This window comes from Varroa jacobsoni, unplaced genomic scaffold (assembly GCF_002532875.2).
Source record: "Varroa jacobsoni isolate VJ856 unplaced genomic scaffold, vjacob_1.0 scaffold_1213, whole genome shotgun sequence".
Lineage (NCBI taxonomy): Eukaryota > Metazoa > Arthropoda > Arachnida > Mesostigmata > Varroidae > Varroa > Varroa jacobsoni.
Genome location: NW_019214115.1, coordinates 85,909 through 100,183, shown reverse-complemented (window position 1 = coordinate 100,183; position 14,275 = coordinate 85,909). Strand labels below are relative to the sequence as shown.

Here is a 14,275-nt window from a genome sequence, read left to right as displayed (position 1 = left end):
TGTCCCGTAACGCGTGCTTAGGGCGTTGAATTTTCGCGTACTATGATAATTTTGTTTTCTACTATTACATGTTACATGGTTATCACATTTGTATGTGTATAAATAAGGATCACAGTGTGAAGATGATAGAACGTGACATCTGTGATGAGACGTATGTAGACTTTGAGAGATACATGATAAACATTATATCGAAATGTTACATAGGTTTGAAGCATTAGAGAGCTCGTAATAACGATAGCGACGCAAGCAAGCAGCGACTCTCCGCTGACGACCGCCCGTAAAGAAGCCAATCAAGCAACTAAGCGTAACAACTAATGTCGCGATGAACGATAGCTCTATCCATTCTATATTGGTGGGCCGTGATTAGCAGCAGCTAAAGTCGCCGTGAAAGGCGGCCGAAGTTCGAAGGGCAAAGTTGCTTCGACCTATTCTCGTCCTAGCCGAGTAAATAGTGTGGGCTGTATTTTCACTATTTGGCACCCGCCCGCTTGCCAAGAAGCTGCCGTAGGGCTTCTCTGGCTGAAGTAAGTGGCAGCGGGATGTGGGCATGCGGTGGCTCCGCTACGAACCGCATCTACTATCAGAAGGTCATCGGGAGAAGGGTTTGATAGTTTTTCTCTCGTCTTCCTTTCGCCGCTGTCTCTTTCATTTGGTCTCCTCAGGAGTAGCCTGCGCTTTTTTGTTTATCAGTCCCCGAGGCAACGGACGTTCGACACGAGTCGTCATCGTTGTCGCCTCACCATCGGCTGTTAATGATGACTTAAATCGTCGCTGATAGATGAATAACTAACCAGACAGGCGCATCCGCCTGGTTCGGTATCAGATGTGATTATATCGGAAAGGTCACCTTAATTGCATCCGCCGATGAGACTCATTTCACACCCATAAGCCCACCAAATTATCCATCAGTTACCGCCCACGCTTGTCCAGGCAATCGGAAGTCTACTTAGGATAAACTGGTAGCCAATGAAACAGTAGGTCAGTGATTATAGTCATTACATAGAAATTCATTCATTTGCAAACGGTTGTCATACACACAAAGCCACCATGATCTATTGCTATCGTCCTGAGCTGCCGCTCGGACGAGTGTTTGAAGTCCAGTTAGAAACGAGTGGCATGCTTCAAATTTTCAGATATTAAATACTCGTGCTTGGACGCCATCCATTCGCTTCGTAGTGCGTGGATTATATTACCTATTTCAAACAAATCGCGGTTATTACAAAAGTAGCGATCGATTATCACGGCTTCTCTCAGTCAAGTAACGGTACACAAGGCGGGTCGACATGCACGAAACCAATGTAGATCCGTTTGTCTAAAACTCGGCAAAGTATCCCGGTATCAAAATAGCGTCAAGATTTGCTTCACCGTATACGTAGTGAGATAGTATCGGCCCATTCTAAAAAGGGTCCTCGCTTTGCGTGGACTTGGATTTGGGACGCAGATAGACAAGTTGGCAGGCGACGGACAGAGCTAGACAACTAATTGGAAACAAATTTGATCATCGCGAGAAGCGCACTAGTGATCAAAGAGACCCAAACAAGGAAATGAGCGTCGGACCAAATGCAGGCCTAAGATAGGGAGCAACGACGGAATGGCTATTGGAACCCTGATCGACTGGTGGCAGAGCGGGTAGGCTGTTAAGAACATGAAGCGTGGAGCGCTCGCGTCAGGAGCTGTGCGACAGTCTAGTGGTGATCCGTCAGTGTCATTTGTCTCCTTCTGCTCTGACAATGGCCTTTATTTACATACGATCAGGACGACAGGGTAATGACACAGAGCTATGGGGTGTAGGAAAACTTTTTCTCTGTCTCTCTAACCGGAGTCGATGCGAGCATGACTTACTCCAGAAGAACGTCGGAATCGTGTATTTCGTTAAACCCTAGATAGCCTCGCCCCTTTCTTCCTTCATCGTTTCCTGATTTCCAACTAATGTAATCATGTTGGATATCGCATGACCCACCTAGAGTATTGGCTGCGTACAATTCTTTCAAGGGGTGCCTCTGGTAGGGTACCTAAAGGCTGGTCCAACAAAGAAGCCTCCCCTTCCTTAGTCCTCCAGTGTTTTGCCACTATGCCTTTGAACCATATTAGACGGTCAACTGTATCTTCCGACGGACAAATAATCCATGCAAGATGTCAACGCCTATTTTCCAGCGAAATCTTCTTTCCACCTAGTGTGTCTTTGAATGTTATTGTTCACTTTCCCGCTATTGATATAAGACGACTTATGAACTGAGAGTCAGTCTGGGACGAATGATAAAAACAAACCTTTAAGTTTTTAGCAGTACATCCCTATTTGCTGCATGGCTCTCCTTATTTGACTGTTTGCGTATGGTTTGCGTACTAGGCGGTAAGACTACCTGAGTGTCGACCTGTTTTTTTTTCTTGATTTAGGTCAAAGCTTTCGAAAGCAAATTCAAAATGCTCACATTGCCTTTGAATGCTAGCTTTGTCCACTGGCACAGTAGCAAAGACCGTTTGTGACGTTTTTACTAGGCACACAGGTATTGTGATCAGAATCAAGCGGAGTGCAAAGATAATTTTCTTTGTTTGTAGACGTTTTAGAATAAGAGTAAACCTATTTGCAAAGGCAAACTGTAGTCGATGCGCATGCGCCAACGGGTAATAATGCTTGAAATAACTTTTCGATTTTTAGCTCCTTGAACAATGGTATAGTAACCTATTTGTCAGGTCGTAAATAGGATGCTCAGGTAACTTAATTTATTGGCACGAACATGTCTCTGCATTGCAGAAATAAGATCTTAGTAATCGCAGCCAAGGCAGACTGTCTACTCTGTGCTCCTACTACACATATCAGACAGAGAAATACGTTCCTAAGCTGGTTTCATAAATACGTCCTTGTAAGTGTAAAGGTTACGATTCAACCCACACGCTTTTAGCCCATCTCGCCGGCTAACATACGGGCGTATGTCTTTACGCGGCCTGAATTTTGCCTGTGGTCTAATTTTTATAGTGTTTCTATTTTTACCACCTTTTTCGAACTACGTCGCCAATCGTTTTTCCCGCTTTTTCTATTTTGTGTTCGTTCCTGCTGTCCATGGTTTTGTGATGTTCTTAGCAATTACCGATTTTCTGCTATAAACTGCGCGGCGAATTAAATATTAGTGTCTGCGAAAAGACGATAGTGTGTCTTTGCCCGCGTATGTTTGTCTACGTATATTTGATTCTTTTCTGAAGGCCTGTCTACGCAAAATGTTCCAAGAATGGGTAAGTAACTATCAGGGTGCAAAAATGGGTTTTCACTAAGCGAGAGCGAAGCAGAAGGTGTAATAGCTTGGACGACAGAAGAGTAGGGCAGCGGATGTGCTTGTAGAAGGACCATTTACGTTGTCTGATGAATATCAGAGACCCTTTCTTCATAGCAACTCATTTGGTCCAATCCAATCTCAACCGAAGATCGCACAGCGTGCTTGCTGCCGCGGAACATGATGTACTGGCGAAAGAGGTTGCCTCATGAAACTCTCGAGCTTCCCGCGGTCTCGTTTGTTGCAGGAACTGCTGTAAATGCCACCACTGTCGTTTACAGGCGCGGCGCAGTCGTTGCATCATCTCTATTACTGCGAACAGACTCAAGGCCTACAAGGGACACCGACCGCCGGCAATGGGATAACCGGGTCAGACAGAGCCGGTATAGGGCCGACAGGCACGCCGACCTGGCAGTAATCAGCGTTCTGACTTGAGATCTGCTGGGAAGCTCCAGATGTACAAAGTGAACTGCAACTAATAACTGTAGCTGTACTACTAATTCTCTAGAGGTCCAGCCAAAAGTGCTACCCAAACCATCTATACATGTACATACGTGCGCACACATCACCCTTTGAAAAATCATTATTACTGTATTTACAAGACATTCGGCCTTAGCCTGCAATACTAAACAAGTATACGGGCGCAGCTGACCAGTGTAGGAAGAGAAACCAACGCCGGAAACGGGATTACCGATTTCATCCACGCAAGTTGTGTTTGGCGCACAGAAAGTTCAAGTTGGTAATAGGACAGATGATTCCAATCTGATCAGTGCACTGACTGTGGGTGTCTCATCGGAATGCCAGGGCGAGACCGGGCGACCAGCGATACAGCAGAAGTAGATAAGACGCAAAACAGAGAAGTAACCCGTCGCAGCAGGAGGATGGGTATTATAGGAGATGTTGGTATAAAGAGAGCAGGCGGATGGCGATCATACGTTGTCCTGCTTCTATTCTTACTCTTCCTTCAGCAAAGTGTGTGCTAGCTATATTTCCACTTCGTCGTAAATAGACCAATCGGACCAACAGGCTAAATAAATGGACAATCCCTGTTAGAACCCACCTGTCGGGCTAGTTTTCTTACTCAGTCTATGGTAGAAACCAGTAGTGTAGCTTTAAGTTAACCATTAGTTTGCTTACAGTATAAAACATACAGCCTACATACTGACACGTGAAATAATTTCAATTATTGAAAAGTTTAACTATCTTAAAATGTACATACCAGTTTACTACATATAGTTGATAGCAAAAAATAAATAAATAAATAAATAGAAGTTTATTCCGTTATTTTCAATATGCGAGGCTAGATTTCCTCCACAAGCAGGCGATGTTTGCCGAAAGGACAAGCGTTGATCTTTTGTTGGTTCTTTAAAAGCTAAAGATCAGCCATTTGGCATAGGCTGCTATCGTCTTTGTATCTATCTTTGAGCCCTTACTTCCGCGCAAGATTCCTTCCATTACCTCGTACATTTTCCGTTAGTTCAATATGTGTCACAGACGAGCGGGATACATGTAGGAAGCATTGGGCTTTCGGTTCTCATCCCCAGCGTAGAATCAGCACGTCGAGACGGGTATGTAACATGGCGATGCCGATGACCAGAGTGTCAGACTGGACGCCTAGATTAAAACAGAGCTCGAGGATAAATCTCCACTGACGGATTTCTGCATCCTATTTCAGTTGTCCTAATGTCATAGTTGTTTTATATGAAAGGAAAAAGCGCGAGTAACAGCACCATTTCCATGCATTAGGCAATGTCTGTGACCTTCTAGTTACCGGCAGCCCAGCAGAGCTGGCAATATATTAGAAGGCAAAATTTGATTCAAGGTTTCCGATGCGACTGTTCCAACGGAGAAGAAAGAATCTTTTTTCCGGCTTGCACAACTGGAATCATTACCCCTTCAACACTGTGCAAAAACACGAACTGAAAATTATGGAAACACATTAAAGATCGTGCGTGCGTGCGTGCGTCCGAATGAATGCCGGTCGTTCAGGGCCCTGTTTCCAACCGCCACGAGACTTGAGCAGAAGTTTTCGCAGTGGTTTCGGTTTGTGAGGGCAGCGGTAACGTTGAATTTGGCGATAAACGATAACAATGGCGATCTGTTGCCAAGCGGCCCCTCTTTCGTGAATTGAGATAAAAAGCAACGAAGAAAGAATTCTGATAGCATTTGCCTGCTTATGTGCACCTTCTTTTGCGCCCACTCTCTTAGTCTATGGGAATGCCGCGACTGTATTTAAGATTAACATTAGAGTTAGACAGCCACGAACGAAAGTGAGTTAGGTTCCGCAAGGTCAAATAATACTTAGTTATGTAACCTGTTCGTAATAATAAAGAAGAAACGATAGTGGTGGATAGAAAGGAAATGTAAAACGAAGTAAATGCCTGCCTGGTGCTTCTAAGTAAATACACGACGAGATCTTTTTTCCGCTTCTCGTCGCCCCAACTAGCTAGCTCGCACACGATTATCTTTTACCAGTCTGTTTCCGTGTCTTTAACTAACCTCGTGGAGATACCTGATGCTTCGAGCAATAGTATTTGTTCGATACGTAATCATTCCATGAAGAAAAGAGGAGTTACACAGGTCCAGGCTGGAGAGAGGTACGCAGGTTGTCTCCTGTTATTGGTACGGATCTTCAACAGACCTCAGTAGCTTTTGATGAGTGAACGATGTAGGGCTCTCGAAAGTTCTTTCCATTTCTACTACTCTTCCAAAACGGGGTGATTGGGCTGGCTGACAGAGTCCACCCAAAGTAAAAATTAGGTGCACGCCAAGGCAGAGGCGGAGACCGGGTCCAAAACCCATCCACTTCTACAGTTAGCCACAGGCCTCTATACGCCTGGGATTCGATATGCTATTGCTGGTGCTTTCGGCGAGTTGACATCAGATCGGCGGCGAAGGTGCAGCTAAGTTGCCAGTGCTGTTGCGCGCATTGTACCGTGCTGCTGCTGCCATTAGCGTCGCTATCGCCGGCAGTCCCGTGACAACGTCATGTTCTAATTTTCAACGCAAGCTCAAACAAGCCGGATGTTGCTAATTCTATGAGACGGCTAATGGCTCGCAGGTATAGCTAGCATAGCTAATATACTAAATGGTATTGAACTAAAGAGCATTATGACCGATCTGATTGTTTAATCGGCACTCACTGCTATGTTGGTCAGAAGGGAGATGGGGGCTGCTCACCCTGATGCCCTTCAGTCTCACATCTGCCCTCAGTTATAACGATGACACTGCGTTTTCGTTCTACCATTCTCACTCACTCGCGTCATTTCGTCTGCTCAACAAAACGTGACTCACGCGTACGCTCCATGTTTCGCACGATATTATCGTTATTATAAAGCCAGTTATATACGTACAGGCAGGTTCAGGTTTCGCTGAGTTGCTCACCGCCGCTAGTTACAGCCGCGGTACTTAAGTGAAAGCTACGCATAGTGGGATAAAAATGGCCTGCGGATAGTCGGACAGATCGGATTTGAATCGAATTTTCTACAGCAGCATCGTAACAACTCCTCAGGGCTCCAGTTTTGATGATGTCTTTGTTCACATCAAACCCTGAACACTCCGCCTCAAGTGCCGCCTTCTTCCCAGCTGCGATCGAGCTCGCCGGCTGCAGTCAACCCGCAGATTCCCTGCCTTGTCGGGCGGTAGCTTCCGACCGTAATCGGTCCACCTTAGTTTTTGGAATTGACCGACTGCTTACCTGACTAAAAGAAGCATCCATAACATTTTTCACTGCAGTCTCATCGGCTTCGTTCATGCATGACATCTGACCTCCATGTCCCTGTTTCCCAATGGACCGAAACAGGTCGTGTTTTGCGCCCACCCGTCGACTGGGACGGTGTCTATGGCTTCCATTTGTTTACTGCCGTCGGCGCTTTGACCGCCGCCAGCTCTAACTCGGCCCCAGTCCTACGTCAGCGCTGGTGCTTTAGCTCAGAGGGGGATTTTAACAAGCCGAATGGGACGAGTCCGAATAATTTCATAGGTCGAGTTCTAGGCGCTTCTGCTGGTCTGGGTTTCGTCGCCGAAGCCAAACCAACATACGTCGTACTCGTTTGATACGAAACTCCATTTGCCCGTGTTCGTCAGGCCGATCACTATCAGGCTCGCAGGCCCGAACAAAACCGATCGGGCTCCAGATATGAATACGGAGTTGCTAGCAACGTTTTCTATTTGAAGCTCTCGAGAGATTTAAGTCTTATAATAAATGACCCGTAGGTTTTTTGGAATAGGTCAACTGTACCAGTGGGTGACGTTATTTCTGTTCCCACTCAGCCCTTACATTTATAACATCTTCGAGGACCATCCGCACCCACTATTACCGCCACTAGCATTATCCAAATAGCAACTAAGGTTTCAGCGGTCTAGTATATATCGTGGTAATCCCCGTATGTCCAAGCTGAATCTGTTAACTGTCTTCGTCGTGGCAACGTGAGAACGTCGATAGGTCTCCGTTTTCTCTTTAGATACATCTATCCAGCACAGGAAAATCTGTAATTTTCTCATGATAAGCCGCTTAAAACGGGAAAGTTTTACGGAAAAAAGCGCGGACTCAGAAAATCACTGGCCGTTTCTCTTTTATGCCAATACATGTTACGTCCAGACATACACCGTCCCATTCTATTACCAATAGGCTCACTTCAGCCATCTTACAAATACTGTCACCTAAAGGAAAATTAAATGGCACATCTAGATTTACTGTTCAATTTATCTGTTTTCGTTCTTTTTTCAAACTGGTATTAAAAACTTGTTGTTTCCAGGAAAACGGAGCAGTCAATACAATTACAGTTATACAGGGTACGGTATCTAAAACTTGTTTATGCTTTATCTCTAAGACTGTATCTAGATAGAAACAAGGATTTCAACAAATCTTTTTCCATTTGCTAGAAGTGTCATTTCTGACGATCATGTTTATCCGGTTGAACCACCATTTACCACGATTGCAGCTTGGACTTGGGACCTGCAACGCCTATTATTAGCCTTCTTCTCTAATTTGCCAATAACACTTACTAGTACTCATGTGTTAAGCAATACTGGTAGGAATAAACTGGGTACGCAAATACGCTAAATACAAGAAAAACTCCAGCGGAATTGAATGTTAGTGTGATAAGAATCCGAAAAGATGCAAGAAGGTGCAAAAAAGAGCTCAAAAAGATCACCCGATCGACAATCTTCTTCAATAGAATCGTAGCAAAAACGCCGTATGGTATATCACAGATAGTTACCTGAGTCATTTTAATGGATTTTTGATTACTTCAGACGTAAAAATCATTGAGGATTTTCCAGAAATCTTCCTCAGATGTTAGAAAATCCGTCAATTTCGGACGAGAAAATGATTTTTGGATCTGGGTCAGACTTCATAGAGCGCGAGAAGATCAAGTATTAGTGTACTTTTGCATCAGGGCAAGTGTTAAAAAGGATAGGCTTTCTTCTAATACCAACAACGATAGATTAACGCCTTCCCGTTACGACGGACAGCCCACCAAAGTGTACTCATTGATATCTATTATTGTTATGTTTGTGCAATTAAAGATGTCAGACGATGAACGGCTGTCGTTGACGACGGCGATTAGCGACGAGGATGAGCACGAGTCACAGCGCGCAAGTCCATATCGATCTAAGGCCGCGTCCTTTAACTGCACAGGTGCTGTCCGCAAAGCGGGCTTCCTTAGTGTTAAGAAGTGGTTACTGCGTAGAAGACACCAGGTGAGCCTCCTATGTAGCTGGCTAACGAGCTGCTTCCCCCTATCGGTATCCAGGAACGCATCTATTAGACACCGACGACACATTTTTTGCCACATATTAGGTATGTGTTCTTAAATCTGATTCAATAGTCTACCTCAGTGGACCAGCTTAGTTTACAATGAGTACATCTAAAGCTGCACGAAGTCAAGTCTGACCCTAAGCTTAGTACATTGACCCAGAATTGTAACAAGTTTTGTAATTGCCCCATGTTATAGGTCGAACTCGCCCGCAAGCGAGGATGGCGCGGATATTGGGTGTGCCTTAAAGGCACGACGCTCTTATTTTACCCCTGTGATAACCGAGAGGGTCGAGCGATCGATCAAACGCCCAAACACCTCATCATCGTTGATGGAGCTATCATGCAGCCCATCCCTGAGCACCCAAAACGAGATTTTATCTTCTGCTTGTCGACCGCTTTCGGAGATGCGTATCTATTCCAGGTGGGTACTGCGCATTTTTTCCAACGAACCCATTACTTCTATTACATGTTGGGTGACAATCGTAACACACAGCTAGAACTATCCACATAAAACATAGAAATTAATCTTTGCATTACACATTGGAAATATGTTGTGTTTGAAGCCATTAAACAGCGATAGACCAGGCTAAATTCATGTCCACCGAAAGAACTGACCCTTTCGTATTTTCGCGAGAACATTAGAACTGAGTTTGATAATAATGAGTTCTCCGCAGTGACGTTATGCGACAAAAAACTGTATTCACTCATTTTGTTTTAATAATATTGATAGCGCACGATAGCCATGCCCTCTTGAGGTACTAACGTGCACTCTGCGAGCGTATTAGTTCACAGGGTATTCACATGTAAACAATACAGACACTGATTTGCATGTTATCGTCGCCCTCGTGCAGGCGCCGTGTCAAGTGGAGCTAGAGAACTGGATACACAGCATCCACAGCGCATGCGCTGCGGCGTTCGCCCGACACCGCGGCCGGACGGGGACTCTGCACCTTCTTCAAGAAGAGATATATCGGCTAGGGAAGGAGATCGAGTCGGTAAGTGTTGCTTAATTACAATCTGTATAGGAAAAATGATTTGCTTTATTTCTAATTAGTGCATTAATACATAATTGTGTGAACATTTCTTTCTAGTCTCTCGATGAAGATGCTGCTTGTTTTTGTCGACTTCTATCGCCGTTCAACCAGAGGATCTAAGTTCGGCCGCCGCACCGACTTGAGCGTATAGCAAACGGGCCGTGGTCGTTGGTGTTGTCCTTGTTCGTGTGTCCTAGATGAGTTTGTTTACTGTAGCCGTTAACGACCATGCCTTTTTAGCGACAATCGCCGTCGCTACTTGAGAAACGCAGTTGAACCTCGTGCAAGCACAGGTGCGTTTCGTCTGCTTAAAGCAACCACTCGTTCCCTCCGCTTGCCAGCAAAATGAACACGGTAACAATAGCAGTAACGACGCGCGTTAACAGGGTAACATGGATCGGTAACTGAAAAACCAGCCGCAACACGAGTACGAGCCACTGAAGAGCCAGAACGCAAAGCACTGTACGACGGACTAGAATTAATATGGGCATGAGCTGTTCATGTCGTTCTTGATAAAGGTGCGAGCGCGAGAAGGATAGGTAGATAACAAGATAAGGAATACGATAAAGTTAGTCGCCGGCCGGCCGGCCGGCTGACGCACTCGATGAAACAATAAAAATATTAGCGAGGCGAAATTAAGCCGCGGGTGGAACTCTCTTCCGAATTGGTTAGTCCGGTGAAAGCCGGACTGACGGCGAACCGCTCTAAAACGACGTTAACATTAAATGATGGTACCACAATCGGATACTATACTTCTAATCAGTAGAGAGCACTGGGCAGAATACAGTAAGCCATTGTCGCTAACGTGCTAGATGGCCACAAATATCGCCCGACGATTTCGAAGGGAATCTTTTCGCAGTTGATTGACCCTATAATGATTCGATACGTTCCCTAATGTATCAGGTGGACGTTCAATGGCCATATTTCAATGGCATTCCTATTTACCTCTAGTGAGGACCAGTTTGCATTTAAATTCTTCCCCGATTATGTTACAAGTGGGTCACCGATTGGGCATAGTTGTTGTTTAGTCATTATCAGAAACTTTTAGCGTTCCGAAGAATAAAGCCCCCCAATTGGGTGTTCAGTGTCCTTCAAACGACTTTAGCGTCGCGGTTAACACTCAAAGAAAGCATCGTAAATGGGTGCTTTTGCTGGCGGCTATTGCTCCCGCCGCTGCAGCGACCACTGTTGCCGCAGTTCTCGGTGGTCCAGTCGTTCGACATCTGACTAGCACTACTTGCACGCCCTCAAGCTCTATCTCAGCTAACCCCTCTTTCCACCCTTCGTTTTCTACCCTGCCTACCCAGCATGGTGACCGTGACCGCGGTGGTGTCTCGGCCGTCCGAATCTATCTGGCACGCTGCCAGCGGCTCTCACCCGTTTTGAGCGCACTAGCGTGCAGTATCCACGCCGCGAGTCCGACCTATCTGACGCGTCATTTCACTCCAGGCCGTTTCCCTAGAAAACGGCGATGATCAGACGCAAGATTGCTTTAGGCTACAGGCCTAAAGCAAAGTAACTGGGAGAATGGGAAAAGGAAAATAGGGTGAACGGAAGTTTGCGGTGATGATAGCAACAACTGCAGGAACAGTAGTAGCAACAGCAGCAGCTGTAAAAGCATAACTGGCACAAGCAGTCATAGAGACGGAGTCACGCCATTATAGTAAGAAGATGATATTATTGAATCCACCTTCCCCTCCCTATCCATCTGCCAGCTTTCTGCATGTTCTCCCCCCCCCCCCCCCAACTCTCTCTGACTCGGGGTTCTTCGACTCCTTTATAGACCCGTAGGCTGTATATGGGGTAGTAGTGACACTATCCACCGGTAACCTTGCCTGCTGCAATGGGCCCGTCTGTCTGTCCGGCGGTAGGCCGCCACGCCTTTGCTGTTTAAACGACGGTTTGTTCTTTTTCCGGATCTCATACTCACTGTTCGTCGCTAGAGGCTATATTTTCGCTAAGTGGCTGACGAGCAAAGGGGAAAAACGAGGAAAGAGGATGGCGAAAGGATCAAGGTCGAGCATCTATTAGGTCATGGCACTGTTTCGTCTGTTGCTGGGTGGCACTGAATGGCTGGCTAGTGAACGACTTAGTACGAAGGCCTATGTTTTTCGGCCCGTGACAAAAACCGATGGCCATCAAAGCAGGAAACTGTCAGTAGCTAGATTGTTCGAAGTAAGTAAGCACGCCACGCCAGAGATGAATATATCCTGTTTCTTCGTTTTCGTTTGAGGAGGAAGGAATCCATTCCTAGAGGATCTATTTACGCAACAATGTGAGCAAACGAGTGATAAACACGACCATAGAGATTCGCTTGAAGTTGATCAGAGTGTGAGTGCATCGTCGATACCTATTGGTTAGGTTTTTCTAAATAGAGAAATAGTCGATATTGGTAATCATTGATTTGAACCATTGCATTATGCTTTCGTCAAATGTCTTTGTTAATATTTCTTCTGCCTCTAAACTGACCATTTCTACCTCTTCATGACCATTTCATGACTACCTATTTAATGCTTTTGTCGGACTGAATTTCGTTACGAACTCGACCCGCAGGGTCAGATGTCCTTGTTAGGAGTGCTATCAAAGATCCGTCGCCCATTCGAAGTTTCGTCGCTTGAAATATCTCTTTTTTAGCTGTCCACTGCGGTGTCTACTGCTGTTAGCCCCAACATAAGAATAATAGGAGACGATGGTCTCTGCTAGAGTGATTTTTGTATCTAAACCCCGTCAGAGCACCATGGGTGACTGGGCACGCACTGCGGGCGCGACTCCCTTATGATATGTTCTCGAGTCGAAAGAACAAAAAAAGAAGATATCTTTGCGAGCGCTGGAGGAAAAGAAGTCTTCGCAAAAAGGGAACATGAGACAGTATCGTCAAGACAATGAGCTGCTTATCCTACTCGTCATCTAGTATCCGGGTCTATCTTGTAGTTCCTGGTGCTTTGTTAAAAGCAGATCTCTGACACGGGTCCATTCCACAGCCCGATCGTGTTGATGCTGGCTGCTTGCTTACGTCCTACTCGTCCACGTACGATCTTCATCTTTTCCATTTCTTCGGCTCTTCGTGGCGTCTTTCTATTCGACCGTAAAGCAATAATAGAAGTATAAAAGCGCGTAACTGCCTAGCGAACAGAATCAGCTGGCCAAATTACTACTCCGGTAGCCTTCCACGGTTGTTGCTACCAATAGTACTAGTAGTTCTAGTTCTACGTGTAGCAGAAATAGAGAGGGAACATGGAAATAAAGCCTGCACGAAAATGGACTTGTATTATTAAACTGGCTATGCCAAGCTTATATGAGGGTTATAGATGAGCTCTTTGGTGTTTTATGCATCCTTAAGGATGGCTGTAACGAACAGGATCAGCTAGTATATGTTGGTCGCTGCTTGCCCTGGTTGTACTAACCTTTCGACCTACCTACCTACTTTGACTTGGCAAGACCTATGACAGCAACTGTAAAACATCTGCCTATAAAAAGAAAAAATAGACAAATTGCTACGAGAAATTTTAACCGGTTGAGATAGTGTTGACCAGTTCCTGCTTCATAGCAACTGCGTGAGGTCCCGCCCCGCCCCTTAATAACACGGCCGTACAGACTAGCTAATAGAGTTTCTGCAACGATTCAACGCCCCAGCTTCGGTCGCAGCCTTCTCTTACCCTAACCCTAGCCTAGTAGAAAAGACAATGTGTTCACTGACTGGGAGAGGGAGAGCGGAGGGCGTAGGGGAATACTTAATTTCGGGACGACATATCTGTTTAAGAGAAGCAAGCTCCAATCTCCATATGGTAATGTGTATGCCATTGAAGCCGCTCGTGTTGGAAACGCCGGACAGATCCCAGTGCATCACCGTCGAGGTTACTAAGCAATAATATCGGCACGGAGCGACTGTGTGACAGAGGCTTAAACCGGTAAATGGACAATTTCGTCGACAAACTGACGGCATCCGGTAACGGTTCCCCTCTATTAGAGTTAATTTGCCCTTCACTACCTATTCCCTACTCCCTTTCTATTGGGTTCCTGCGGCCATCAAGTCAGCTCAACCCAGTTACGCGGCACTCACCAGCAATGCATCTACACAGGTTATAGGTCGGAATTTTTCTGTTTGTTTTGCAAGTAGGGCTGGCAAGAAATGAGTTTTCCGGGAAAGATCTAACACAAAATCACGATTCCCAAATAGCGTTATTAGATTCTGCCTAATCGCTAAACAAATTAAG

The 14,275-nt window shown here is 45.5% G+C and overlaps 1 protein-coding gene across 2 annotated transcripts in view; it reads left to right on the top strand.

Moving 5' to 3' along the window:
* Positions 1–14,275, top strand: part of sif (guanine nucleotide exchange factor still life) — a 64,562-nt gene that overhangs the window by 31,079 nt on the left and 19,208 nt on the right. For both annotated transcript variants that reach the window (XM_022846119.2, XM_086971407.1), the window contains exons 5-7: positions 8,796–8,969; positions 9,224–9,448; positions 9,879–10,022. In XM_022846119.2, coding sequence (XP_022701854.2) covers positions 8,796–8,969; positions 9,224–9,448; positions 9,879–10,022 — 543 coding nt within the window. The remainder of the gene's footprint in view (positions 1–8,795; positions 8,970–9,223; positions 9,449–9,878; positions 10,023–14,275) is intronic.